At 37.0% G+C, this 27,337-nt stretch overlaps 1 protein-coding gene across 3 annotated transcripts in view; it reads left to right on the plus strand.

Annotated features, from left to right (window-relative positions):
* Window positions 1–1,671: 1,671 nt before the first annotated feature.
* The window catches only part of LOC110032183 (inositol polyphosphate multikinase beta-like), a 28,666-nt gene continuing 3,000 nt past the window's right edge, over window positions 1,672–27,337 (plus strand). For all 3 annotated transcript variants that reach the window (XM_020735721.1, XM_020735722.1, XM_020735720.1), the window contains exon 1: window positions 1,672–2,838. In XM_020735721.1, the coding sequence (XP_020591380.1) occupies window positions 1,813–2,682 (870 nt within the window). In that variant the 5' untranslated portion in view covers window positions 1,672–1,812 and the 3' untranslated portion in view covers window positions 2,683–2,838. The remainder of the gene's footprint in view (window positions 2,839–27,337) is intronic.

A 27,337-nucleotide genomic window follows, 5' to 3' on the forward strand; every position in this document is an offset into this window, starting at 1 on the left:
AATTAAGACTAAGTGTCCAAAAGTTTTTAAATATAAATGTACAAAGAATTTTGTCCATAGAAATCATGATAAGATGATGATCAGAAGAAGAACAATTTAAAACCTTTAAAAAAGACTCAAGAAAAGAATTAATCGATAGAGAATTACAAAGAACTATCAAATAAACATCTAATGAGAGCATTGAGTTGGTTATTAAACCAATTAAAAGAATAGTCATAATTATGTGGCTCAAATGGGACCTACATTAGAAATATAATTATTAAAATAAAAAAATTTACTAAGAATAGGAGGTGATCCACCCACCTTTTGCTTAATAGATCTAATATAATTAAAATCACCCATCAACATCCAAGGATTAGACATATTATCAGCAATAGAAATAATAGAATCCCAAATATTTCAATTATTTGAAGCACAATTATTCTCATAAATAACAATAACAAAGAACTCAATAGAAGAATAAAAAGTGATAAGACGGTGAATAAATTAAGAATGTATATTAGTGACGACTAAACCGTAAATACTCATATTCCATTTAATCCAAATTATCCCATTATTAGAGGTATAATTTATCTACACGACTTTCACTTTAAAAAAAAGTTGCGCTAAAGCATAAGTATCAGATAAGGAAGAATATGATAATTTAGTTTCCAAATGACGAAGGAAATCACTCGTGATTTTTCAAAATGTTCTTACAATCCACTATCCAAGGTTCATTATAAAATTCCCTAACATTCCAAACAGCCAATTTCATGTACAATATAATTAAAAAAGGGGAACCATAACCAAGAAATATGATAGATCATTTAGATCTACCCTTATTGCTCTCGAAGAAACATGATTGTAAGAAGAATATATACTTCCAGAATGATTCATATTTAAATTATTGCCAATAGATGAAAGATTTGCATTGGAAATAAAAGTATTAGCAACTTTACCAACATTAGAACTTGAAAAAATTGTTGCGTGATAATATCAGAAACAACCACATTACTAGCAACACAAACATTAATAGCAACAATTTTAACATTGGCAACATTTGAACCAGAAATGACTGCAATCACATTAATATTAGAAATTTCCACAGTACTAACAATAATTTTAACATCAGAAACTGAAGTTATATCAACAGTATGATTATCTGAAATTGATGCATTAGATAATATATATATATATATATATATATAATATTATTAGTACTATAATCCAAAATGATAGTAGAATTATAATTAACAGTGAAATTAACCTCATTAAAAAGTGAAAGTTCTTATAACATAGATACTATTAGCTAAAGATTCATTACTAATAGTAGTATCATTATCATGGACATTAAGATTTGGGGCTATCATCGATAAATTAACCTTGACACTGTTAACATGCAGGGGTCCAAAAGTAAAAGTATTCACAGATTTATTTCAATGTCTTTGATTACCAAAGGCGCTAGTACTCCTATTATAATTTCTTTCCCTTTCCCTATTTAAAGGTGTAATAACATTTTCAACATTTGTAGAAAACTTAGGACAGTTTGATGGATTATGAGCATATGTAGAACAAACCTTGAAGGCATATCCAAGAATGGAGGATTCCATGGGGCAAAGCCTAAGAAATGCTATTTTTGTGTTTGCTATAATATTTTGGCTGGTATAAATATGAATAATAAATTTTAGATATAAAAAATTGAAAATATGAAATTTTGAGTGCAATGAATGTGAATCCCGAATATTTTTTCCCTCCCCGCACAGCCCAGGTGTCTGACCGCTTGATTCCCTTCCCCTCGGCCCTTCTCTGTCAGCCCGGTGCTCACTGACGGCGATGCTGAAGCCACCGGAGCACCAAGTGGCCGGTCACCATGCCAGAGATGGCCGGCTTGGTCCCCTCGTCGACGGCTCAGGCCTTTTCTACAAACCCCTTCAAAGCGACGACCGAGGAACCAACGAATTGACCTTCTACACTTCCTTCTCTTGCGAACCCCACATTCCCTCCCACATCCGCTCCTTCTTCCCTGGTTTCCACGGAACCCAGCTTCTCCTCGCCTCAGACGGCTCCGGTCTCCACCCGCACCTCGTACTCGACGATCTCCTTGCTGGCCTCCGTCTTCCCTCCGTCATCGACCTCAAGATCGGATCCCGTACGTGGTTTCCCTCTGCCCCCGAGGACTACTTTCGCAAGTGCCTCGCCAAGGACCGTGAAACCACATCTGCTCTCATTGGCTTCCGCATCTCCGGTCTTCAGATCAACAACAATGACTGCAGCTTCTGGCGTCCCAGCCACGACGTAGTACGCCGGTTTACCGACAAGGACGACGTCTGTTGTGTCCTCCGTCGCTTCGTTTCGTCCAATCTGGCCTCTGATTGTAAACCCGACTGCGCCTTCGCATCTGCCGTCTATGGCGGCTCGGAGGGAGTTCTTGCCCAGTTACGTGAACTTAAGGCGTGGTTCGAGGACCAGACCCTCTTCCAATTCTACTCTGCCTCCATCCTAGTGGCCTACGACGGTGGTGGTTCAGAGGATGATCGAGGCCCTGGCCGGGCGAGGGTGAGGCTTGTAGATTTCGCGCATGTTCTGGAGGGGAATGGGGTGATCGACCACAATTTCTTGGGTGGACTTTGCTCTCTCATCAAATTCATCTCCGATATTCTCAACGATTCCGACGAGAGCTCTGTAATCACTAGTGCTTTCTGAAGGGGGCTAACAAAATCCAGATTTCACCAAATAATGCTAACTAAGGCTTGAGTGAAGACGTTTCGGACAAATAGCCTTTTTTTCTGCTTATCATTTATATAACTTAAACATTTCCTGATTCCTGAGGCTGTGTGCTTCAGAGTCTTCAATCTATCGGTGAGATTTCTTGTCAATCTCCTCCCTGATTTTCTGATTTTTCATACATTGTTTATTGATAAATGATAATGGAGTGATAACTATTGTGTACTTTTCACGTGTACTTTCCTTAATGGAAGTTAGGTACTTGTGTCAAACAGATATAATTGGCTTTCTAAATTGCATGAAAGAAGGATACATTGGGGCCTATATTAAGCTAGCATTTCGGAACTTTTTCATCCATTAATTATCTTTTTCATTCTTTTTTAGTTGTAGATAAAATTAGCTCTATGTACTTGAAATGTTAATTTGGTTCGCAGGATGTTGATTGGCTTTACTAATGAAAACAAAGCTTAAACATCCTTTGTTGAATGATATAGAGATTGTAGATCCAAAAATAACTTTGGACTGAACTATAAATTTCGTATGTTTGTACATGAAATTCAGATAGCCATTATATTAGTTAAATTTCTTGTTTTCTCTATGTCCATTTTTACCTTTCAAGCAATAATGTACTCGACAACCAAATTAATTAATCATTGTTAAAGGGCAAAAAATATTCATTGATTTGTGCCTGATTTCATCACAATAAATTTATATTGAATCTGTTTCTCTCCTATTTGATGCAAATGTTCAGTTATGTGTTTTTCTAATTTGCAATGACATTAAGATTCTTAAGAAGCAATGACACTAATGCAAGATGTTCGGCAAAAATTAAGGAGTAATAGCTATTATAATATATAATGCAACTTGCATATGGTCCACATATAATTGCCTTTTGACCTAGGATAGATGGTGTGCAATTGAAACTAACATTGTCAGTTAGCTGCAAATAAACTGCATGATCCTAATCTACTTGTTCATCAATTTAAGAATTAGAGTAATTTAATATCATCTAATTTTATGACAATTGAAAACTTTATTGTTTATGAGGCTTCATCATAGTCCTGAAAGGCTCATTTGTTATTTGAAGATGAAAAATATATTTTAGAAAGCGAGAATTATTTTGGAGATTTGAGGAGGTTTGTGGAGTTTGAACTTAATGATAGGATCTAAATGTATCCAATCAAATGATTATTTTAACAAGCTTCATCATTTTCAAAACATAATTTCTAATTTCAAGCAATCAAATGAGACCTAACGAAAAAGTTAATGCATTCAAAGATAATAAAAAAAGGTAATTCTAACTCTAAAGTAGCATCAACTCTAAAGAAAATAAAAGTGTTTGTGTGATTGTTTTAATTTATCTTTTTTTTTTGTGGTTTCTGACTTTTGCAGATTATTTTTTACATATAAAAGTTCAAATTATTGACTGAGGATCTTTATATTATATGATTACTCGTTTTTATTATTATTATTTTTTATTATTGTTTTTTCAATGCTATAAAATTCCTTGTAGCTAATGACATGACCTATAAGATTGTTGGGATAAGGAAAATTTCGATTAAGGCACATGATGGACTGTGAAAACTATACTAAGCTCAAATATGTACTAGTTTTGAAGAAGAATTTTCTGCCTTTTGACTATTTGGAATCCTTGTATGTAGATTTATTATTGAAGGCAAAGTCTTACATGTTTTAAGGTATTACTGTTTTTACAAAGGCAAAGAAAATTGACAATCGCTTCTTCCTTTAAGGAAACACAATGATAGATGATGCATGAATTTCTTCCTCAAATGATTTGATTACTTTATGCGACATGAGTTTTAAGCATATATTAAAACCGGATATATTAGAGTTGAGCAAGAGAGATTTGCTATCACGAGAAGATAAGATTTTAGAGTTATGTGAACATGATATTCTTGATAAGCATCAGAGATTGAAACTTCTTATTAGAGTTTGCCATGACCAAGGGTATTTTGAATTATATGTAATCTAACTTGTGGTTTCTACTAATTTCTCAAGGTAGATATGCTTGTATGCTCAAGCAAAATAGTTATCTATTTGAGACATTTATGTGGTGAAAGGTTCAAATTGAAAAGCAAATGTGCAAGAAAATTTAGAGATTATTGCATGAAAATAGTTTAAAATCTTTTTCTTCCTAATTTAAGGCATTTTGTGAAATGGAACCTATTGTCAAGCACATGGCTATAAGTGGGTAGACCTCAATAAAATGGAATGTCAGTAAGGATGAACATGACACTCAAGAAAGTCGGTTGTCCAATTTTGGTTTGGTTAAGTATTTTTTGGTATAGTTTATTAATTTTACATGCTATTTGTTGAATGACATCACTTGTAAGATTATTTAGTTAACGATTATTGAGAAGATTGTCAGGTTATCTTTCAATATATTTAGTTATAAGGGTCTTTAGTTGTTTTGATTGTTCATACGTGAAAACCGGTGTGTTAGAGGTTGGTCTGAAGAAGTATATATTTCTAAGAAATGTAGATTGAGTTGAAGGAGACATGATTTGGTACATTAATCAGAAGTCACCTGAAGTTTTTATCATCAGTTATCCCAAGTTTGGTGTCTCAAACATACTTCAACAGACTTTGGTGCAAATTGAAAATTTAACAAGATATTAAGATGTAAAATGGCATCATATTTGAAGTGGAGCATGAACAATCTAGTGATTACTCATCACAACAAACTATTTTTTATTGACCTTGGGAGGAAGTAATACCACTATAAGAAGAAGCAATGATTGCTTCTCACACTACATTAGAACACCTCAAAGATTTTGTTATGATAATTTTTCAAGATCTCATATGATTGTTATGCTCTTTTTGTTGTATAGTTTATTGGTGATCAAGTATCGTGCACTTTTTTGCTGTATAGTTTATTGGTGATCAAATGTTGTGCACTTTTGAGGAACTGATCAATGGAAGAGTTAAAATAGTAGACCACAACTTTATATGATAGCGAAGCTGAAGTCTTACAAAAAAGAGACTTGTGGTGTTGCTTGACTTAAAGGAAAAAAGACTTGTGGGTTCAAATGACTCTTCAATCTCAAAGAGAGAACCTAGAGAAATGACAGTATTAGATACAATGTACGATTGGTTTTAAAGGAATATTATGAAAAGTAAGATGCGGGCTTTATGGAAATTTTCTCACATGCCAAGCATAATTATTTTTTTACCTAGTTAAAATAGTTGAATGTTAAGAAAAATTCTCTCTTGGTATTATAGATAAGGAGATTGACATGTAACATCCTCTTAGACTTGAAGTTAGATAAGGAGGTTCACATGTAACACTCGCTTAGATTTGAAGTTATAACAAAAGGAGGATTAGTTGTGTCTATTAAAGAAGTCACTATATGTTCTTATATGTTCTAACGTAGTCGTTGAGCAGTGGCACAAGAAGTTTGACAAATTTATTATTAGCTATTGGCTTAGGAGAAGCCAATTTGATAATTATGTGTACTACAATATATTGCAAAGGGATAAGTTTGGTCAAGTTGATTGGGAGGCGGTGAAATGGATTTGAATAATCTATAGAGGTATTACAACTTGTGGTTTGATGCTTGATAGAGATAGGTTTGAGTTCAATATTTTAGGATATTTTTATTGATATTCTGTTGGTTATGTTGACTGAAGATCTCTTTGGTCTATATCTTAGGGGCAGTTTATTTTGTGCGGTGCGTTTTGAAAACGTCGGGTGGCCTATTTGGTTACTGTGTTTGTGCTGCTTATCCTAATAAGCCAATCAAAGTTTTCTTATAAATGCGGTCGCGGGTTCGACCCGACGGCCCGCGTTCCTTCAGAGGACTATTACCCCGTTGCCCCTCTCGACCCCGTATCCATCTAACGCTTCTTCAATTCTGCGCCGGCTGAGTTCTTGGATTCGAGAATGCACAAAAATAGGTTGCAGGAGCTTTGTTAGAAGAGATCATGCGGTCAAGAGTATCCAACGGAGGGCAGGAGAAGAGAATCCAAAGACATGGCTAGCCTCCGTCTAGCAATGTACACAACTTTCTGGGACCTTACGTTGCCTCATTGCAGACACTTGACGGTGCCGCCCGCTTCTTCGTTGGCGAACTGGCGCTGTTCTCCGCCGCGCGAGCAAGCCACACTTTTCGGCCGCAACAACTCTCCTTCCCATGCCAAGTGTTCCCATTGGGCATCATTCCCTACTTGTTCCCCACTCCTCACAAAGAGCTCGACTCCTCCCTCCAATCTCTCCTCCTTGCCTCAGAGTTTTCCGAAATGTAAGTCGTCAGCTCTTGTCGATTATTAGAAAGTTTATGGCATAGATTTGGCTCTTCCCCTCTCGACATCTTTTGCCCGAAATCTTCTCTTTTCGAAGCTTTCTGCTTCGTCTCTTTGCGTGGAAGCTCATTCGGGGTAGGTTGACTGGGTGCGTTTGTTCCCTGGGTCATGAATGGGGAAACTTCTCCTCCCATATCTTTCTTCGCTGTGGCCTTGGCTGCGGTGTTTCTTTTTTTTTTTAGGTGGGTGTTGTGCTTTGTCAAGAGAGGTCTTGCGAGCTCCTCTTTCTTTTTTCTGGTGTCGATAAAACTCGGTGGGGAGAGTTCTCAGAGAGGTGACGAAGCTTGTGGCCTGGGGAGGTTCTGCGAAAATTTCTTCTCGGCTAGGTGTTTGCGAGCTTGGATTCCGGGAGTGCTGTGGTTGTGCTTGTGAGCTTGGAGTCCGGGAGTGTTGTGGCTTTGTTTGTGAGCTTGAGGTTTAGGAGTATCGTGGCTTTCTTTTGTTGATTACAGAAGCTTGAGCAAGGTATGTTTCCTCTCTGCTGCTCCTCCATGCATAGTGGGGATTTATTTTGTTCTTGATGACATTTAATGCTGGAATAATGACTAGATGTTAGATTTTAGCTTACTTCAGTTCAAATACATGCTATTAGGCCTGTTTTAAATATTCCATGGTACTTAGCTAAGAATGTAGGCTAATGAAAGACATGGTTTAATTCTTACGCATGTGTAAGCTTCCTCCTTATGTTCTTATCACATCTATGCTGGTATGTTGAAGTTTGAAGGCTGTTTTAGCCTCCTGGGCTGCGGTCTTTCTTGATGCCTGGGTTTAACATGGAGGATTTCTGGATTGTTTTAGCCCTATGGGCTGCGGTTTCGTTTGCTATACTGATTTGACACTGGGGCTTTTGAAGATTTTAATTTGGGGGCTTTGTTTTGTGCTTCCATGTTGCCCTCCTCGAAACATATTCAGGTGGCTTTTATTCAATTTTGGGGCTCTTGGAGGTTTGGTTTGGTGGCTGGATTTTACTTCCTGTTGTTCAATCTATTTGAATATATGCTGGAATGTTTTTTTGTGCTTTGAGCAGCTTTTTGGTGGCTCGGTTTTGCTCTTTCTGCTGTTGCTCTTGTTCGAATACATGTTGAGATTATTTCTTGCTTTGAGCAATTCTTTTAGTGGTTCGGTTTTGCTTCCTGCTGCTGCTCCTGTTCGAATGCATACTGGAATCTGTTTGATGTTTTGAGCAGTAGTTTTGGTGTTTAGTTTCATTTCCTGTTGAGGGTTTCATTTCCTGTTGAGGCTCCTGTTGAGGCTTCCCTATTCGAAATATATGTTGGCTGAAAATTTGGCTTTCTTTTAAAGCTTGGGAGCTTGTTTTGGGCTTGGTTTTATTTTCTAGTTGCCCCTGGCCGCGAGCCTTCCTATTGTGTTTCTTTTGCCTGGTTTGGGCTTTGTTGTCCCCTTTGCTGCTTCCCCTAGCCATGGGCCTTCCTGCTATTTCTTGAGTGTGGGTGTGGGTTGGTGTTCCATCCTGGCGTCCCCTTAGCCGTGAGCCTTCCTGTTGTGTTCTCCTGTTTGTGTTGAGTGTTAGCCGGTGGCTCCCCTTTAGTTGCTTCTACCCGAGAGCCCCCTCGTTTGTGTCTGTTGGTTCTCTTGTGCACCTGTTTGATGGCTCCTTGTTGCCCTGGCCGTGAGCGCCTATATGGGATTCTTTGAATGATGTTGGGTCCATATGGCATTGGAAGCTTTTGGCTCGAGGTGGAATTGAATGCTTTAATGTTGGTACAATGGAATACTTCAACTCTTGTTATTTGGAAGAATTCAAATGCCTCTTTTGGAGGCATGATTTGTCAAATGTTTGGAGATGTTCCAGGGCCCAATTCTGCGGGCTGAATTGTTTGCAATAAAAAAAAGGAAAAAAAGAAGGAAAAGAAAGAAGAAAAAAAAAGAGAAAAGAAAATCTTGATATATTTGAGAAAGGTTTGGGAGTACCTTGGAGGTCTCTAAATTGTGCATTTTGGGCTTGTTCTTGGCTAGCATCGGGGAATGTGCCCATCTCATTGCTCATTCGAGAAGTCCCGTCGGGTGGATGTTTTAGGCTAATCCTTCTACCACTTTGGCTTTTCTTTCTAAATTGTCTTTGGAGGCGGGTTAGTCTTTTTTTGCATTTCTTGTCTTTTTTGTTCACTCTCCTTGCTTCTTGATTTGGGTTTTAAATGTTTATGTCTGAAACATAAGCACATTCGTATAGCAATGACTATATGTGAAACCATCAAGCAAGGTCGCAAGTTGGACGACCTTTTTGGGGTATTAGGCCTTGATGATAAAGGCATTCGCTGATAGAGCAGAATAATGTTCTATCCTACAACATCGGGACCCAATTCAGGGACCCGGTGAAACGTAGGAGGACGATATTATTCACCGACGCTAGACTAGCAGGACACTCTTGCCTTCTTAGGTTGGTGGTCCTAGCCCCAACAGTGCGATTGACTTGTGGATAATCATATTTTCAATAAAATTTTCAATAAAAAGAAAATGAAAAGAAAATGATAAGAACAAATACGCTACTTTCAAAATATTTTGACTACAAAAAATTGATATTACTTTTCTTCTATGTATGAAACCTATATAAGCGTGCCAAAATATAAAATTTAAATAGCAAGATTCAATTGTCTACTTGTCAATCGCCGGTATTGGGTTAAGGAGTACCCACTGAAGTTGGTATAGTAGGACACCTTTCTAGTTGAATGTCGGATTCTATACATACAGGTGACCAATAGTTGCCTTCCGAGTCTCTCGAGAATACCTAATTCTGAGCCTAGCCCGACCCGAATGCTTACAGCTTTCTTTCTTTCTTTGGATTTTTTGTATGTGATTTCCTACGGTTTTATCTAAATCGGATTTTTATGTGTTTTCATACGGCTTCCTCGAAACTTTTGTAAAGCACTTGTGATTTTTTTTCCTTTGGACTTTCTTCGTGTTTTTCAACGGTTTTCCTCGAATTACTTTGGTTCTTCTGCCGCTTTTTCTCGAGCCTTTTCAGGAATCGTCGGTCCGTCAGGTGTACAGGTTTGTTTTACATTTATTGCGTTTACTTTTGCTACTGCATGCTTTCATGTGTACACACATAATTCATGCATGTAATATTACTGTTTACTGCGTTGCATTGCATGTTCCCTTTTATAATTAATGTTGCTTCTAAAGGCTTGCAGGGGACTTTTAGGTTAGAGGCCAGTAGGACACCCAGTTTAGGAGGTACCTTGTAGTGAGCCACTGACCCAACAACTGTAAATTTATACACACCATAAACCTGAGTTTATAATCGCTATGTTAAGGATCTTAGAGTATTCTTTCCAAGAAGCGGAGCATGGAAGCAAGTGAGCGGAGGGCGACGATCGAGATCACGACGACGAGGTGTAGGATGTCTCCTTAGAGTTAAGGTCCAATCGTAGGATAGTTGGGAACTCACCGGGGTTCTCCCTGGATCTGTGGCATCCTCTACCTTTCACTCCATTGACTCATGAAAATAATTGTTCCTCTTTTGAGCCATTCCCTTTTGATTTCCTTATAATTAACCTTGGAAACCTAAGCTTTGCAATCTTGAAGACAGACCCACTGATTTTAATCGAGTCTTCTTAAGTGATTTCAGTCATTTAAGATGTAATTAACTATAGGGGTTTGCCTCTATAGGGAACTATAGGGAACTTAAAAACCCAGCTTAAAATAAACCCTATTTAATCTCTCGTATTAAATAGGGAAACTTGTTGGTCAATATAAAGGTTCGCAGACTAAAACGAATGCCATAAATTCTTTAGTTTATTTAATCGAGCTGCATTAATAAGTAATATGTCTGTTCCTCTGGATATATGTATCGCTTACGGTATTGTGCTCGATCATTTAAACTATCGTGGATATGAGATCGGTTCGGTCTTGTATTTCAAAAAAAATTAAAATACTACTTTTTTCAAATTATATATATATATATATATATATTAAATTAAACTTCTTTTAAAATCGGGCGTCGAGATATCCATTCCGGCGGCCGACAATTTCTAATTTGACAACCGACACGACATTGATTTTTTTTTTTTTGAAATTGCTTGAAATGTGTAGAATTCTTCTCAAGATTAACAAGTTTGCTTTTAGCTATTTACCTAATTATTTATTTTTTACCATAAAGGATCTGGATTATATTTAATATTCACTGTTACGTGAAGTCTGTATTTTATTTTTTGTACTGTTCTGAAGTCGTTTTTTGCTGCTCAAATATCAAATATAATTTTATGAGAGTTCTGTTGCAAACAATCTTACTGCACAGGGGCATAATGGTCATTTTCCAGAAATAACTGCAAAATTGCTGGTTTCAAGAGCACAAACCAAACAACCAATTAGTTTATTTAGATCAGCTGCTGATCAACAGCTTATCTAGATCAGTTGCTTATCAGCAGATTGTCAATAAGCTGCAGCTGCCCCAAATAGATCCTTAATCTCTTAAATTATTTCATTGGTTGGAGAGTTTGTCTTCAGCCTTCTATACACATTTTCTATTACATAAACATAATATATGTATCTTACCCCAATTTCTTTTCTTCTATACATTGATCTGCACGCGACCTTACCTTTTAATCATGTGAACTTGTGGCTGCAAGTGAAACAAAAGAGAGGATGCTACAACTTCTGAATATGGGACTTGCAATCAGATTTTCTAGATGAATGAGTTGGATGATCAATTGTTAGTCTTAGTGGTTTTGAGAGAGCAAGTCCTTTTTTTTTTTAATTTCCACCTTTCTTTTGGGCAAGGTTACTCCAATTTGGTGTCATCTTTATCACTCCTTTTTGTTTTCTTTGTGATAAGATTATTTGATTCTGTTATTTCTCTCAATTTTGCTCCTCCATAATTTTTTTATAATGGAAATATTTGTGCCTTCTGCTCCTCTAAATCATTTAGCTTATATTGTTCTTATTTTTTGTGGTTGTGTTTGTTATTTCTATTTTATATTTGCGAGCCTCAAGTTAGTTTTGTTTCACGTGGGCCAAAAGTGAGATTTGGGCACTTCAAATCCGGTATAAAGTGTGCTAAAGAAACTTGATCTTCTCAATATAATCCTCATTTTAAGGATATAATAAGGAGTGGGCCCGGATTTTTTTTTAAATTTGGGTGACTTAATAATTTTACTTCATTAAATGATTTACTAGTTTAAGCCCTTTTATCTTTTTAAAACTTCTCTTTTGTAAAAGAAAATTGTTAAATTTTGGGTAAATGAATAATTTTTCTTAAGATTGTTAGTTTTCAAATTTTAATCCATTTTTATCTTCTTAAAACTTCTGCCCCTTTTTATCCTAAATGATGCAAATACATTATTACGAGATTGACGAACACTGAAAATTTTATATGACCTGATTTATTAATGTAGTACGTCATAGCTATACCACTCACATCATTTCCTCTACCATGGAATGAACCCAGCATTACTGAAATAGGGTATTCTATCTCTATTGCTGATCCTATCTATTTACATGTTAAAGTTTTATAGCATTTTCTTTGCCATTTAGGCATTCTTTATTGGCATCTGAAAGGTCATAACCTTGAAGCAACAAAATAGTTTTGAAACATGAAAATAAAACAGATTAAAATCCAAGCCACACACATCCAAGATTGCGCCATCAAGGCTTTACAAGGATACCTGTTGTTTTTTTTTCTGTCCTGAACTTGGACTTAGAAATCTTAGAAGACAGTAGACTCATTTACATACATAACACCCAATTCCTATGCATTTTTACATCTAACACCTTTACTTTTTACATTTTTCTCACCCAAATCTTTTATATCGCTTCAAAGAAACCACCATGTTGACTTTTAAAAAGTGACATATCTTTTCATGCATGGGTGAATTGGTATATATGTAAAAGCTGATGTTTAGGTGTTAGATATGTAAATGCATAAGAATTTTGTGCTACGTATGTATATCTTCCAAGAAATTATTTGACTACTCATTTTTTTGGCAAGTACAAACTGTATGGTATGATAGTTCAACTTCACTTCTGATAGATTAGCAATTGTGTGGAGATCTAAAAAGATAGTGACACAATTTTCACCAGATCTTTTTCCAGGATGCTGGATGTTTCGCTTTCTGCAGTGTATTGATTCTCTTGCGATTTAATAAACATGCCATGCCCTTGTGTTGCATGACAAGTTGTTGTAATTCTTATATTTGCTGGTTGTCAAAGTGGATGCAGGCACAGCTTAGCTGTAGTTGAGTTTGAGTGTCTCGGCTTGTGCCCAATTCAAGTTGAGTCGACTATGATCAATTTCAAGCTGATTTGAATTTGTTACTTGCCATAAGGATAACTTCCCTCCAATGTGTTTTAGCTCTGTGCTTAAAGATTCAATCTGAGTGTAATCTAACTTAAATTCAATTATAACTAAACCTAGCCTAAACCTTAGCCGAAAATTAAGTCATTCTAAACCCCAAAGCCCTAAACTAAACCTGAGTCCAGCTTAGGTTAGCCCAAAACCAAGGTTGAAGTTTAATTTATGTTTAACTTAAGCTAGATATAAATCCAAACCAAACTTATGTCTAAATCTCAATGCCCTAAAGTAAACCAAGTCCAGCTTAGGTTAGCCCAAACCCAAGCTTGAAGGTTAACTTAAGTTTAACTTAAGTTAAATGTAAAGCCAAACCAAAGTAAGTCTAAATGTTAGTTTTGAATGTTAGGAATACTATCATGAAGCGCTTGAACACATTATGTTTTTTAGAATGATCGCTTTTATCTTTTCTACTTAAAGTAGTGTATTTTCTTGAAGCTTATACTTTTAGTACTTCACATCAAAGTATATGGAAGAATTGCAGTCCAACTCTTGATCTATCTCTTCTTTTGAACAGGTGTGTTGGGATACATCAATGACCGATGTTGCTATATTTTATGTCTTGTAACTTTTGTCATCATCTTTTGATTGTTTTTGAACCTTATTGCTATTTTCTTTTAGATGAGTTTTGCTCTGAAATTAAAGCGATGAGCAATAGAAGAAGCAAAGACAATAACGCATGTTTATGTTAAAAACCTAATATGAGAAAAATAATGGTCTCGAATTCTAACAAAATTATTTTGTGGATTTTCTTGCATGACTTTCAAGGGATGAACTCTTCTAGAAAATTGTGAAACGACACTATAACACTTTTTTTTGCTTGATTTTGGCATTGTTTTCTTGCTATCTTCATCTGTTTTACTGCCTCTTGGATTAGCCTATTTGAAAATTGGACCTTTTTTAGGGCTCTATTGGAAATAGGGAATATTGAAGGAGTTTAGGGCTTTATTTTTGAAATAGTGTAATGCCCTATTTAAGCCCATGTTATGAACGTACAGATTAGATTTTGAGAGCAATTTTTCAATTTAGTATCATAGCCCTAGCCCTCAGCTGCTCAATTTCTCTTCCTTCGATAACTTGCTTGTGAAGCAATGGCAAGCTTCTTGATTCGGTCGGGATCGGTGTAAAGAGACCTTAAACTCGTAATATTCCTGGTATTCGGTCGGGATCGGTGTATAGATACTCGGATTAGCGTAAAGAGACCCGAAACTCCCAGTTTTTTGCTTTGATCCTTCAAAGCAATAGCAGTTAGAGCTAACAGAGGTATATGCAGGGAGGCAGGAGCACTTCGATGGTCCTTCATATGCAGCAATCCTGTCATTGCCTTCTCAATGGGCTTTAGTCGCGAGAGATGGCATGGAATTACAGCTTGGGAGTGAGGAAGGCAGCGTGGCAGGGCTTCGTTTCTAGTGTTTCACTCGACGACTGGGAGACGAATGATTAAAGAGGCTGCGGTTTTGCGTGCGGGGCAGAGGAGTTGCAGCTTCGTGCGGGCTAAGGCAAAGTGGATCACACGAACTTGCAAGAAGGAAGTCACGTGTGATTTGAGTGATCCTAACTTGGATTCTTGTGGTTGAGGATGTTAGGAGACGGAGATAGTGTGGGAGGTAAATGATTGAAACTTCTGGGGAAGATAGATCCTAAAATTATGGAGATCTTGGTCAATCTCATTCATGGAGGTAGCGTCTTAACGGGAACTGCTACTTTAACACGTGCTCTAACACATGTGAAGCTAGATCTCCCTCCTATGGACTTGAAACTAGATGAACAGACCACATATCTAAGTTGTTCATGTTGGATCAAGGTTGCCCTGGTAGTAATAAACTAAAGGGATATGTGATGAGGGTTGAGCCGAAGAGTGACAGTGTTGAGAGGGATGAGTGGAGGATCACACATGAGGAGAGTTGCATGAAGCTACATTGAGCCGAGTGGACTTTTAGGTTCGTGATCAGTTTTGGCTGCCTCGAGCTCAGGTATGATAGGTGTTTAGGGGAGACTCGCTAGTGCTGTAATTATGGTGAAGTTGGGCATTTGAGCAAGAGCTATCCTAGGCCACCTAAGGAGAGAGACAGGTGGACGTGGTGAGGGTGGAGGCCGTGGGTATGATCATCGTCGTGGTTGTGGTAGTCAAAAGTTAGAAAATGGGGCTATTGGTAAAATTTGGTGGTAGCAGAGGAGAGAGAAATTTGAATTCTATCAATGAGGATCACGAGTATATGAATTTGTTGAAGAGAAAGCACAAAGCAATATGAGAAGGGGCGGAGGAGGGTTCCAACGAGTCATCATCAAAGGGTAACATTCTCACTTATGCTCATTTTGACAAATATACTTGTGATACACATGCTCTTGCCTCTATTTCCAACACAAGATCATCAAAATGGATAGTAGATTCTGGTGCATCTCAACATGTGACAGATACTGCTAGAGAATTTTCTTCATATACTATAACAATACCAGAGAGTATCCAACCTGTTGATGGTATATCACTGTCTGTAGTTGGTAAAGATACAGTGAGGGATACCAATTATATAAATTTAGACAATGTTTTGCATGCTTATTTTTCAGTGAATTAATTTTTCTATTAGTGTCATATTCTCCAACTAAAATTTGTTGTTTTTTTTTTATATTCGTAAGATGATCTTCTAAGAGAAAGGGACGAGCCTGACATTTGGAACTAGAACATAGCATAATGCTCTGGTACTTGGACCGTGAGGGATGGACACAACTTTGACATCCATGGTAGGAGTGCTTTAGTGGGAGAATTTGGGAGAATGTGGAGGATATGTTGTTGCTATATCACAGAAGCATGAAACACTCTTGTTTTATTTTATTGAGTGGGTCGTATCATTCTTTGTATGAATGACAAAAAAAAACTTGTTTGTCATGCTTGTGAGTTTGACAAACTTACCAATAGCTTTTATATCAATTTTGGGAATAATGGTTATGATATTTTTTACTTAATATATTATGATGTTTAGGGGTCATGTTCCACAAGTTTTATGGATGGTTATTGATATCAAGTCTCCATATGGTGCAGTAATGAATGTATTGAGGCCTGATAATGAGACTGAGTATAGAAACAAAGTATTTGGGAAAACTTATCAGGCTAAGGGATACATCATCAAACCATATGTCCATGCACATCTACATAAAATGAAGTATCAAAGAGGAAGATTAGACACCTTATAGAAGTAGCCCGACGCATGATAATCACAACAAATGTCCCAAAACACTTATGGAGGCAAGCACTTTTGATAACTAGTCATTTAATCAACAGGATGCCTTCAAGGGTGTTGGATTAGAAGTCTTCTTGTCAGATGTTGAAAGGAGATAATAACGAGATCCTCCCATTGAAGGGTTTTAGATGTGTATGCTTTATGAAGGATAACAAGCCATCAACAGAGAAGCTGGATCCTAGAGTTGTGAAATGTGTGTTTGTTGGTTATTCTATTATATAGAAGGTGTATGTCAGCTGGAGCCCGATCGAGAAGAAACTGTTTGAGCATGGATGTGTTATTTAGAGAACTTGAATCATGTTACACCTAAGAGGTAACCTTGCTCTTCAGGTACTCGTCGGATACTAGAGATATGAGGCCAAGGGGATGTGTAGCAACAATGAGAGAGTGGTACAAGCGGGAGCAATGTTTTGTCCTGTGATGTAGGATGAATCAGTTGAGGAACTGGAAAGTGAGGAGAATGAACCCAAAGGTGATGAGATTCATGCTAAAGGTGAGTTGAGAGTATTTACAAGAAGGAAGCAAAATGAGGGAACAGTCTCTGCAGTTCCACTTGTGTCTGCTAGCCTCTTTGTCTCAGTATTCCCCGACGTTTGGACACCTATACCATTCACCTCCGACTCAGAACTCCCAGGTGATGATTCCTCTTCCTTCTCCTAACCCTCCAACTTTAAGGAGGACCTCTTGCGACAATGTGAGATATCCTTCCGTTCGTTTTGAGTGAGAACATGACATTGCTAATTTTGTTTCGTATTCTGACATATCACCTTTACATAGAATATTTATTGCATCTGTGGACACTATCTCTATACCCAATTATTAATAGGTTGCTAAGGAGGATACCATGCGAAAAACAATTATGCATGAAGAGCTTAGGGCTCTCGATAAAAATCGAACATGGGAGACAGTGCCACTATTAGTGGGAAAAAAGACAGTTGAGTGCAACTGGATCTTCACCGTGAAACAAACTCCAGATGGGAAGGTGGAGCAGTTTAAAGCACGACTGGTGGTAAAATGGTACACTCAAACATAAGATATTGATTATGATAAAACTTTTGCATCTATAGCAAAGATGAGCGAAATGAGGACACTGGTTTCTTTGACAGTGAATGGTAGGTGGTGATTACACCAACTTGTGTGAAGAATAGATTTTTTCATGATGAGTTGTCAGAGGATGTATATATGGAGATACCACTAGGATTCAGTACAATTCAGACAATGGGCAAGATGTGTAGACTCAGGAAGTTGGTGTATGGCTTGAAGCAGTCGCCTTGAGTCTAGTTTGTTAAGTTTAGAAAGGCTGGTTGGCATGAGATAACAGCGAATCAATGCAGGTCATATTGTGTTCTTTCGACAATATTAATGTCACACATTATACTTGCTGTGTATGTTGATGACATCATTATCACTGGTGATAGACGAAGATTGCTCAACTAAATATAAGATTGGACAATTAACTTGATGTGAAGGATCTTGGACAACTCAAATACTTTCTTGAGATTGAAGTGGCCCATGAACCCGAGAGGATGGTCTTGTCTCAAAGGAAGTATGTATTAGTTCTCATAGAAACTGGCATGCTGAGGTGCAAACCTGTAGTATCTCCAATTGACCAGAAGACCAAGCTGAGCGTAGAGACATGATAATTGATTGATCGTGAGATATAAGAGATTGGTGGTTTTTTGATCTACTTATGTCGCACTCGACCGTTATCTCTTTTGTAGAGAGCGGGGTGAGCCGCTACATTCATGATCCAATGAAGCGTCATATGAATGCAGTGTATCAGATTTTTAGGTTTCTGAAGAGTGCACTAGGGAAGGGGTTCATCTTCAGGAAGAATGGGCACATACACATTGGGGGCTTTTGTGATGCTGGTTGGGCGAGTTGTGTGGATGAAAAAAAATCCACTTTAGGATACTGCTTATTTGTATGGGGTAACTTGGTCTCTTAGAAAAGCAAGAAACAGTCTGTAGTAGCTAGGTCAATAGTAGAGGCAAAGTACAGGGCCATCATGCTCTTGGGAGTTGCCGAGATAATGTGGCTGAGAGCCTTGTTGGGCGAGCTCAAGATGGACCAAGGAACTCAAATGAAGTTATGGTGTGGCAACAAGTTAACAATCAACATTGCCAACAACCTGATGCAACACGATCGAACCAAACATCTGAGATTGATAGATTCTTCATAAAGGAAAAGTTGAATAACGGGCTACTAGAGCTAAGTCATATAGCCACTAAGGAGCAAGTGGCCGACTGCCTCACTAAAGGACTTAGTTCATTAGATTTTTCTTGGTTATGTAACAAGATGGGTTTAGTGGATATCTTTTGCCTATCTTGAGGCGGGGTGTTGAGAATTAAAACTTATTTAGGGTCCTATTGATAAAAAACTTATGTTTAAGAAGTCTAGGGATTTAGTTGTAAAATATTGTAATACTTTATTTAAGCCCTTATTATGAATGTACATATTAGATTTTGAGGCAATTCTTCAATTGTCTATACGAAGTTTCCCACTAAATTTATATTTAATTTTGGATCGTAATCATTTGCAGTCTATAAAGTGTGTTTGGTGGTGTTTGGTAGCATATTTTAATATGGATTATGTGCGGATTTAACGTAAATCCTCCAACCGTAATTTCAGTGTCACTAAATCCTTCCACCCACTAAATTTAAAATTTCCTACGACATAACGTAAATCTCAGATCTACTAAATCCGATCATGAGGTGGATTTAAGGGAATCAATTGCGTCTTCTCTTCATTCGTAGCTTGTCGCACAGGAGAAGATTAAAGGGAAACACTTGCGTTGTTGCTCATTACTCAAGAGAAAAATGTTGCTCTCATAGCTTGTCGCTGCACAATCACCCGACTGATCTTCTCAAATTTTGGCTATCATGGCCTTTGTCACACGCCGCCTCCCTCATCATCACATGTTGCCTCCATCCTCGTCGATTATTGCCAGGGGTTAGCACGTGAAAAAAGAATTTGCTAAATGGAGAAAGATTAACTACTCTTTGTCGATCATTGCTACTGAAGCTCCATAGATTAACTTCTACATATTTTTTTACATGAAAACCCAAAGTCTCTGACAGTCTGAGCATGCTAAAAAGGGAAATTTACATACATACTAGAAAATTCATATGTTTTTACATATCCAACTCCCAAAGTTCATGTTTACACTTAGAATACCTTGGTGATATAAACCAATGCATGAAAAGATGTTTTTAGCTTTTAAAAAGATAGTAATAGCGGTATTTTTAATGTGATATTAAACATTTGAAGGGTATGCATGTAAATTTGAAGTTTAACTATTATACATGTGAAAACATAAGAACTGTGTGGCGTGCATTTAAATGCAAAAATGGTTCAGTAACAACCAGCCTTCGAACTAGAATTGAACAAATGATTTGTTATTCTGCAAATATCAAAGCTTTACAAAATCCGGCTGAATGCAAAAATTCACTAAGAACATTTTAGAATAAGTTCAGTATATTTCAATGCAACTAATAGTATTTTTATGAACTAAAGAAATCTTTATTTATTTTCTACTTACTTCATGAAGAAAATGGTTAAATTTTGTTGCTTAAGAAAAGTGTCTCTTCTCTTTCAAATGAGCGTTATAACACTTTCAATTTCACGAGGGAATGACTCAATGAAACTGTGGAGAATAATATTTGAGCCAAAGAAGGATGTGTAAAATTTTGTACTGAGTTTTTGAAAAAAATATTTGGCATCTCTAGTGGTCTTCAACCAAAAAGAAAGATTAAGGGGCCTTTTGGGGCAGCTTTTTTTGCTATGGTGTGCTGGGAAAATGTCGGAATAGTTGTTTGGTTAACGCGGTGCGGTGGCGTTTTGAGAAAAGCTTGCTTAAAGTGATCATATTAACCCCCCTCTCCCACAGCTTGCTCTCATATCTCTCGTGCCCCACTCTCCCCTCTCTCATGATTCTGTCCTAACGGTAACATATCTCGCCTCTCTCTCTCACTTCTCTTCGATCTGTGGCTCTGGTGACTATGTTTTGCCCTTATTCTCCTCTCCCTCTTCCCTTCGATCTCTGACTTATTTTTTTTCCTTTGCTCTTCGTCGTCCCACTGTATTCTCTAGCATTTTCTATGCAGTTTGACATGATTTTGGGATTTGTGGCTCTCTCTTTGCAATTTGTGGCTTTCTCATTTGCGGTTTGAAGTTCTAAGTTTGGGAATTTAAGGTTTGCAATTTCTTTGGGTTCTTTGTGCTCAATTCGACAGTTGATTTGGGTCCTCTTTGCTCTATTCGGTTGTTTATTTATGGTGGTTGTGTTGTGATGTTTGTGGTTGCCCGAAATTGTGGCAATGTGTATTGTGGCTTTCTGGTGTTCCGTGTTGTACTGTGAAAGTTATGCTCTGGTTGATTGTGGTGGTGATTTTATGATGGTTTTCCAAAATGTTGGATTTTGTGATTATTTTGGTGTTTGCCCGAAATATGGCAGTTGTGTTGTGATGTTGGTGGTTGCCCGAAATAGTGGTTGTGCTGTTATGGTGGTTGGTGGTTGCCCAAAATATGGTGGTTGCGATGTAGTGTGATAGTGATGGTGGTGTTGGTGGCGGTGGTTGGTAGTGGTGGTGGTGTTGGTATTGTGGTGTTGGTGGCGGTGGTTGGTAGTGGTGGTGGTGTTGGTATTGTGGTGTTGGTGGTGATTGTGTTCATATGGTTGTAGTGGTGTTGGTGTGATAGTGATGATGTGGTGTTGATGCTATGTGGAGATGGTGGTGTGTTGGTAACGGGTTTTTTGTGGTGGTGGTGTTGGTATTGCAATGTTGGTGGTAGTGTTGGTATTGCGATGTTGGTGGTGGTTGTGTCCTTGTGATGTTTTCGGTGATGTGGTAGTGGTGTTGGTGTTGTGGTGATGGTGTGATATTGATGATGTGGTGGTGGTGATTGTATGGTGATGATAGTGTTAATGATGAAGCAGTGTTATGGTGGTGATAGTGTTAGTGTTGAGGTAGTGGCAGTGTGTTGTTTGTTGATAATGTGGTGGTGGTAGATGCTTAACGTGTGGTAGTGATGATATGCTGATATATTTCATATTTTTCTTTTTTTTTTCTGCCAGAAATTTTAGCTGTTTAGTTATTTGCATACTAGTTGTCATTGGCAAGACAAAAGAAATCAGTTTTTCTGCTACTAGGGATCAAGAGATGACATTAATATTCCGTGATCTCTGTGTTAAGGAGGTCAAATTGGGAAATAGGCCAACCACCTATTTTAACAAGAAAGTTTGGTAGAATATGATAAAAATTTTAAGGAAAGCACAAGAAAATATGATAAAAATTTTAAGAAAAGCACAAGAAGAGAATATGATAAAATACAATTTAAAAACAAATGAGTTCAGTTGAAAAAAAATTGAAAAATATGAAAAGAGCTAAAGCGAGTATCCATAGGTTTGGTTAGGATCCTATAAAGCGAACCATCAATGCTCTGAAGAATGGTGGACCGAGAAATTGGATTTGAGAATGTTTGAAATATAAACTCATTTAAATTACTTTAAGTTTTCATTGATCCATTTAGTATTAATTGATTTGTAGGTCGTGCCAGCTGTAAAAAAATAAAAGTTCAGTGACATTGACCCTGAGCTTGAAGATAAGTTGGATCGTATATTCGGTGGAGTGGTGGCCACTGATGATTAAGCACGGGAACCAAGCCTTTGTTTTTTATCACAAAATGAGTCTATGAAAGGTGTCATTGTTGACCTCATTTTCAGTGAGGTTTTAGTTTCCTACTCTCAGAACCATAAATCTAGCCTTAAGAGTTTCTTGTTGACCATCTTAGCAGACTAGTAATGGAGCCCACCTCCCGTAGAACTTCAAACCACTTCATGACTCATTTTTGTGAAGAACTGCATGAGTGGTTACAAACACTCAACTTCTAGTTGCAAGGGCTAAGGAACAACATGTAGAGGGACCGAAAATGAGTTCCTACAGGATCATACGGCCTTAGGTGAACCCTTTGTGACTCAGCAACGCACTCGCTACACCACGCACGAAGTTAACACATTTTGGCCTGACCGTCAGCAAACTCGTCCGGACCATCCGTAGATATTTCTTAGTAGGGTTAAATGCTCTGATCAACTTATCATTGAAAGTTATTATACCCGAAGACCTCACATTTTTAAGCACACATGTACAAATTTCACAAGATCATTTTTATATGCTATATTTTAAGGTAGTTTCATGTGTATCTTTTCTTAAATTTACATAAACACGGTATCTCTAATACATTTGATAAATATTTTATGATTCTGTTGAAGTGACTGATGAAATACATGTGGATGCAGAATATTTACATTGAATGATGTGATACACCAACACAAAATGTTATGTTTGTATGTGATTTCAATATGTGTTTCATATTTGTAATGACCAGATGAGAAAAAAATACAGGCGACAGTTGTATTTTTTATTTTTCTATGCAAACTGAAAAGTATAACTTCATGAAGCTGCCTTCAGGTTAGCTTGAATATGAACTAATATAATAATATATTGTGCAATATTAATGATTAATATTACATCAAGGAAATTTTTTATTTTTCTATGCAAATTTAAAAGTATAACTTCCTGAAGCCACCTTCAGGTTATCTTGAATATGAACTAATGTAATAATATTTTGTGCAATATTAATGATTAATATTACACCAAGGAAATTTTAGTTGGTCGACGCTAGATATACATTACAAAGAGGGTACCTCAAACCCTTTCCTAATACCAAATATCACATTCCTGAATTCGAATGAGTTAGCAATGTCACTTTGGGTAGGAAATAGATGTTTAGTAAGAGACACTCATCTTTACATGGTGTCATTGAAAGAATATTAGTAGTTTGAAAGAAAAAATGTCATACTACGGATATGTTGACATATCTATTTCCTAAACAATTGCAGATTGTGGTCGTCACAATGGCTTCACAATTATATTCAGTGACATCTTTTGTGCAACGATATTGACATCAATAGGACTGATGGAGATCATTCACATATCGTTGTTGAAGCATATGAATATCGCCTAGGATAAGCTTTATCACAAGTGTTGACCTCATTTTTGGTCACATAGGACTTGCGACCAGATTGGCCAAAAGTGAACTTACCCATTTTTAGCCTGATATGGTCACGCAGAGCCTGAGCATGACCATGCCTGAAAGTATGTCGGCGTGGTCACACCTAGCCTGGGAGTGACCACACCCGAAAGTTTCTCGGCGTGCTCACGCCAGGTCTGGAAGTGACCACGCCCGGGTAACACTCCATCGATCTGTGGCCTTCGTCCACGGATCAGGACAAGAACCGTCACACTGTTTCACCGGCAGCGTTTTGTCCATCCGATTGATCTCAGTCGTCGAACCGACACTTAATCATAAGGCTCCGGAGGGCCCTGTCACTGCCTTCGTGGTCTATAAATTGGCGGCTCAGGCAATCTCCATGACACTTTCTACATCATAAAGTCTTCGGAACTTTCCTTGACAGACTGAACAAAGGAAGAAGAAAAAGAGTTCTTCGACAAGCCTCTTTTGGTAAGCTCCCTCCCTTTCTTCTGTTAAATTAAGCATTTTTTAAGTTGAATTTAGGCTTGGTGAACTCAATAGCCTTGGATTAGGCCCGAGTTTGGGTTCGACTCAAGCTGACCCAAACCTAGCCTAACTCTAATTCACTTAGTCAAACCCTAAACCTAACCCAGACCTATCCCAAACCATAAACGTAACCTAGATCAGACGCAACCTAGATCTGGCCCAAACCTAAACCCAACTTAGACTTGACCCAAACCTTAAGTCTAAACTGAAACTTACCTCAAATTTGAACTCAAACCAAATTCCAAACCCTAACTTAACCTAGACCTGACCCAACCCAGGTCTAACCCAAACCCCATCCTTAATCAAACCAAATCTCACCCTGATCAATCTAGCTTAACCCGGGTCAAGCCAAATGAACCTAAATTCAAATTTGAATCAAACCTAAACTAACCCAGGTCAAACCCAAATCAAACCTAAGTTAACCTAGGGTAAACCCAAGCCAAACTAAAGCTAACCTGAGTTAACCCAACTCAACCCAAACATAACCCAAGTCAACCCAAACTTAATCCAAGCCAACCCATGCTAGTCTAGGTTCAACTTATACCCAAATCAACGATCTATTTCACAATTTAGCTCAATCTTAAGGTTACATAAACTGGAAATTCAGCTTACATCAGCTCAACGTAGTCCAAGTCTAACACAAGGCTGAAGTATATATGTCATTCTATGTATGTTATTTCAATTTTCGTTTTGTATGTTATTTTATGCTTAAATATCAAACAAAAAAACAAAAAAAAATTATAATATATACAACAAAAACAATGTCGAGAACTTCTCAATTTTTTTCACAAACACCAAAAATCAAACTTCAAACAAAACAAACTCAAAACTTAGAAAATCTTGATTCCTCAACATGACCGACAAACCTAGGGATTGAAACAAGTCATGAATTAAATATTGTACCTCAAATAAACATCTAAAACACATTGAGATAAATAACGAGAATAGAACCTAGGTAGATCTGACATGGACCTTACGTAGCTAACTTTGACAGATTGGGTCATACACTTATCTCATGTTATTATGAGTATAAAAGCCTAGATTAATCTAGGTACCTAGTTCGTACTAAGGACTAGGACATACAAAACAACAATCTATCCCCTGAGACTAGAGGGATTACCTTAGAATGAAGTAACCAATGGTTACTGAAGAAGGTATTTTAGACTACTTTGAAACTACGAATCCTCAATGCTCTGACAAACAAGGAGGATTTTCGGTTATGAGGCTGGTCATAGTTGACAGATACCAACATTTCTGGGACGACGAAAGGTCATGAGCATCTTGTTCGGGGACGTTATTTCCAAAATCTAGGTTAGTCTGCTTATAAAATTTCTTATAAAGTTTAGGGTTTTGTTTCTCGTTTAGAAATCATGTCCTGCCCGACTCTATTCTTAGCTTAGGGTCTCCAACCATTCCTGTCAGTCAAATCTAGTATTCCTGATTTATCCTTTGACTTTACCTAATCAGTTCATCAGACCCCTTTCAAATCCCCTTCAAATTTCACTCTACATCTTGGGCCTTTCCCATGACACATTGTCAAACTGTAAGTCTCATCTTTTAGAACTTAATTCTTCCAATTTGAACCCCCTACATCCAATCACCTCAATTATGAAAGTTCAATTTCAGGCAAATAGAAATACCACATTTATTGAGATTTTTTCTTATGGTTTATGGCTTTGAAGATGTAATTAATTATAAGAGTTTGTCTTTGTAGAGTACTAAGATCCTAGAGTTAAAATAAACTTTATCTTACAACCGTAAGGTAAGGGAAGAATCACGGTTTCGCAGATCCAAAGATTTTCTTTATCCAAATGATTAGAGACTCATTCTGAGGTAATATGTTTATCTTTAAAAATGATAGGCTATTCTTCTAATGTTGTATTCGATCATTTAGATAAGAAAAGCCTTCAAGATCTATGGTAGTCACCAACAATAAAAAAAATCTTTACCAACAGGTTGCAAGTTAATTGCCTGAGATTTGCACCAAGGATGAGAAAAATACAGGAGATATGATAGAGTTGAGAGAGCAAGTTACATATATCATCTTTGGCGATTGAATGGAGTGATTGTATATTTTTTTGTTTTTTTACTTTATTTGCAATGTTTTAGGAAAATGTTTATTGTTTATTGTATTAATTGTTTATGTGATGATGTACATTTTAAAGTTCAATGTTATTTCTAATTCTTTTGCATGTTTTTTTCTCACTGTGATTGCCGACGAGGCAACCTTGGATATAATATATAATGTAAGTTTTTATTGCATGTTTTTTTTTTTTAATTTTGGAGGTCTATGTTGAGATATTTGACCTTATGAGTTCTTCTGGATGATCTATATGTTGCTATTGGCTCTTGATAAGTGTGAAATTCAATGAAGACAACCATGTTCCTCTTCTTTTTCATTCCTTCTGAGGTTCTTCTGAATGGTCTTTTTGGGAATATTCATATGTAACACATACAAGCTCGGTATTACGTAATTTAGAGACAATAAATAACACTTTTTTAAGGTCAACGATCTTAGTGTAGTGACAGATTTGTTGGTTTATACTCTGTTTCCTGAGGTCTCACATTTTCATAAAATTTGAATTGAGTATTTCTATTATTTATTATTACTAATGTTGCATCTAAGGGTTTGTGTTTTGTGGTTTTAAAACTTCATAAAAGATGAGCTCGAGGACTTCCGATACCTCCAGTGCATTTTACTATTATTGTGGACTACAATGTTCCCTGGTTATTTCGCGACAACAACATAACTATGGAAGACAATTATGCAGGTGTCCAAGGAAAAGACCAGAGAACTGTGACTTCCTTAGGTGGGTGGATCGATTCGAGGATTCCATCGTCGATAGTGATCCGGTGTGGAGAGTTTCGTTAGAAAATAAATTATCTTGTGACATTAACCAATTGCATTTTAAAAATAATATTATAATATTATTAATTATTATTTTAATAATCTTTTTTAAAATTTTATTTGTTGTGTTACTAACTATTTTGTGAAGTGTCTGTTTTTATTTTGTGCACATTCAAAATGGATATATACTTTTAAGTATGAAATGTGCTAGCTGGATCAGTTCTGTTATAAATAACGTTATACTATAGGGACAAAAATGTCATTTGTTCAGAAATAGCTGCAACGCAACTGTTTTAAAACTGCAAAAAATAAATAAACAATCAGCTTCTACACAGCAGC

This window comes from Phalaenopsis equestris, unplaced genomic scaffold, assembly GCF_001263595.1.
Source record: "Phalaenopsis equestris unplaced genomic scaffold, ASM126359v1 Scaffold000882, whole genome shotgun sequence".
Lineage (NCBI taxonomy): Eukaryota > Viridiplantae > Streptophyta > Magnoliopsida > Asparagales > Orchidaceae > Phalaenopsis > Phalaenopsis equestris.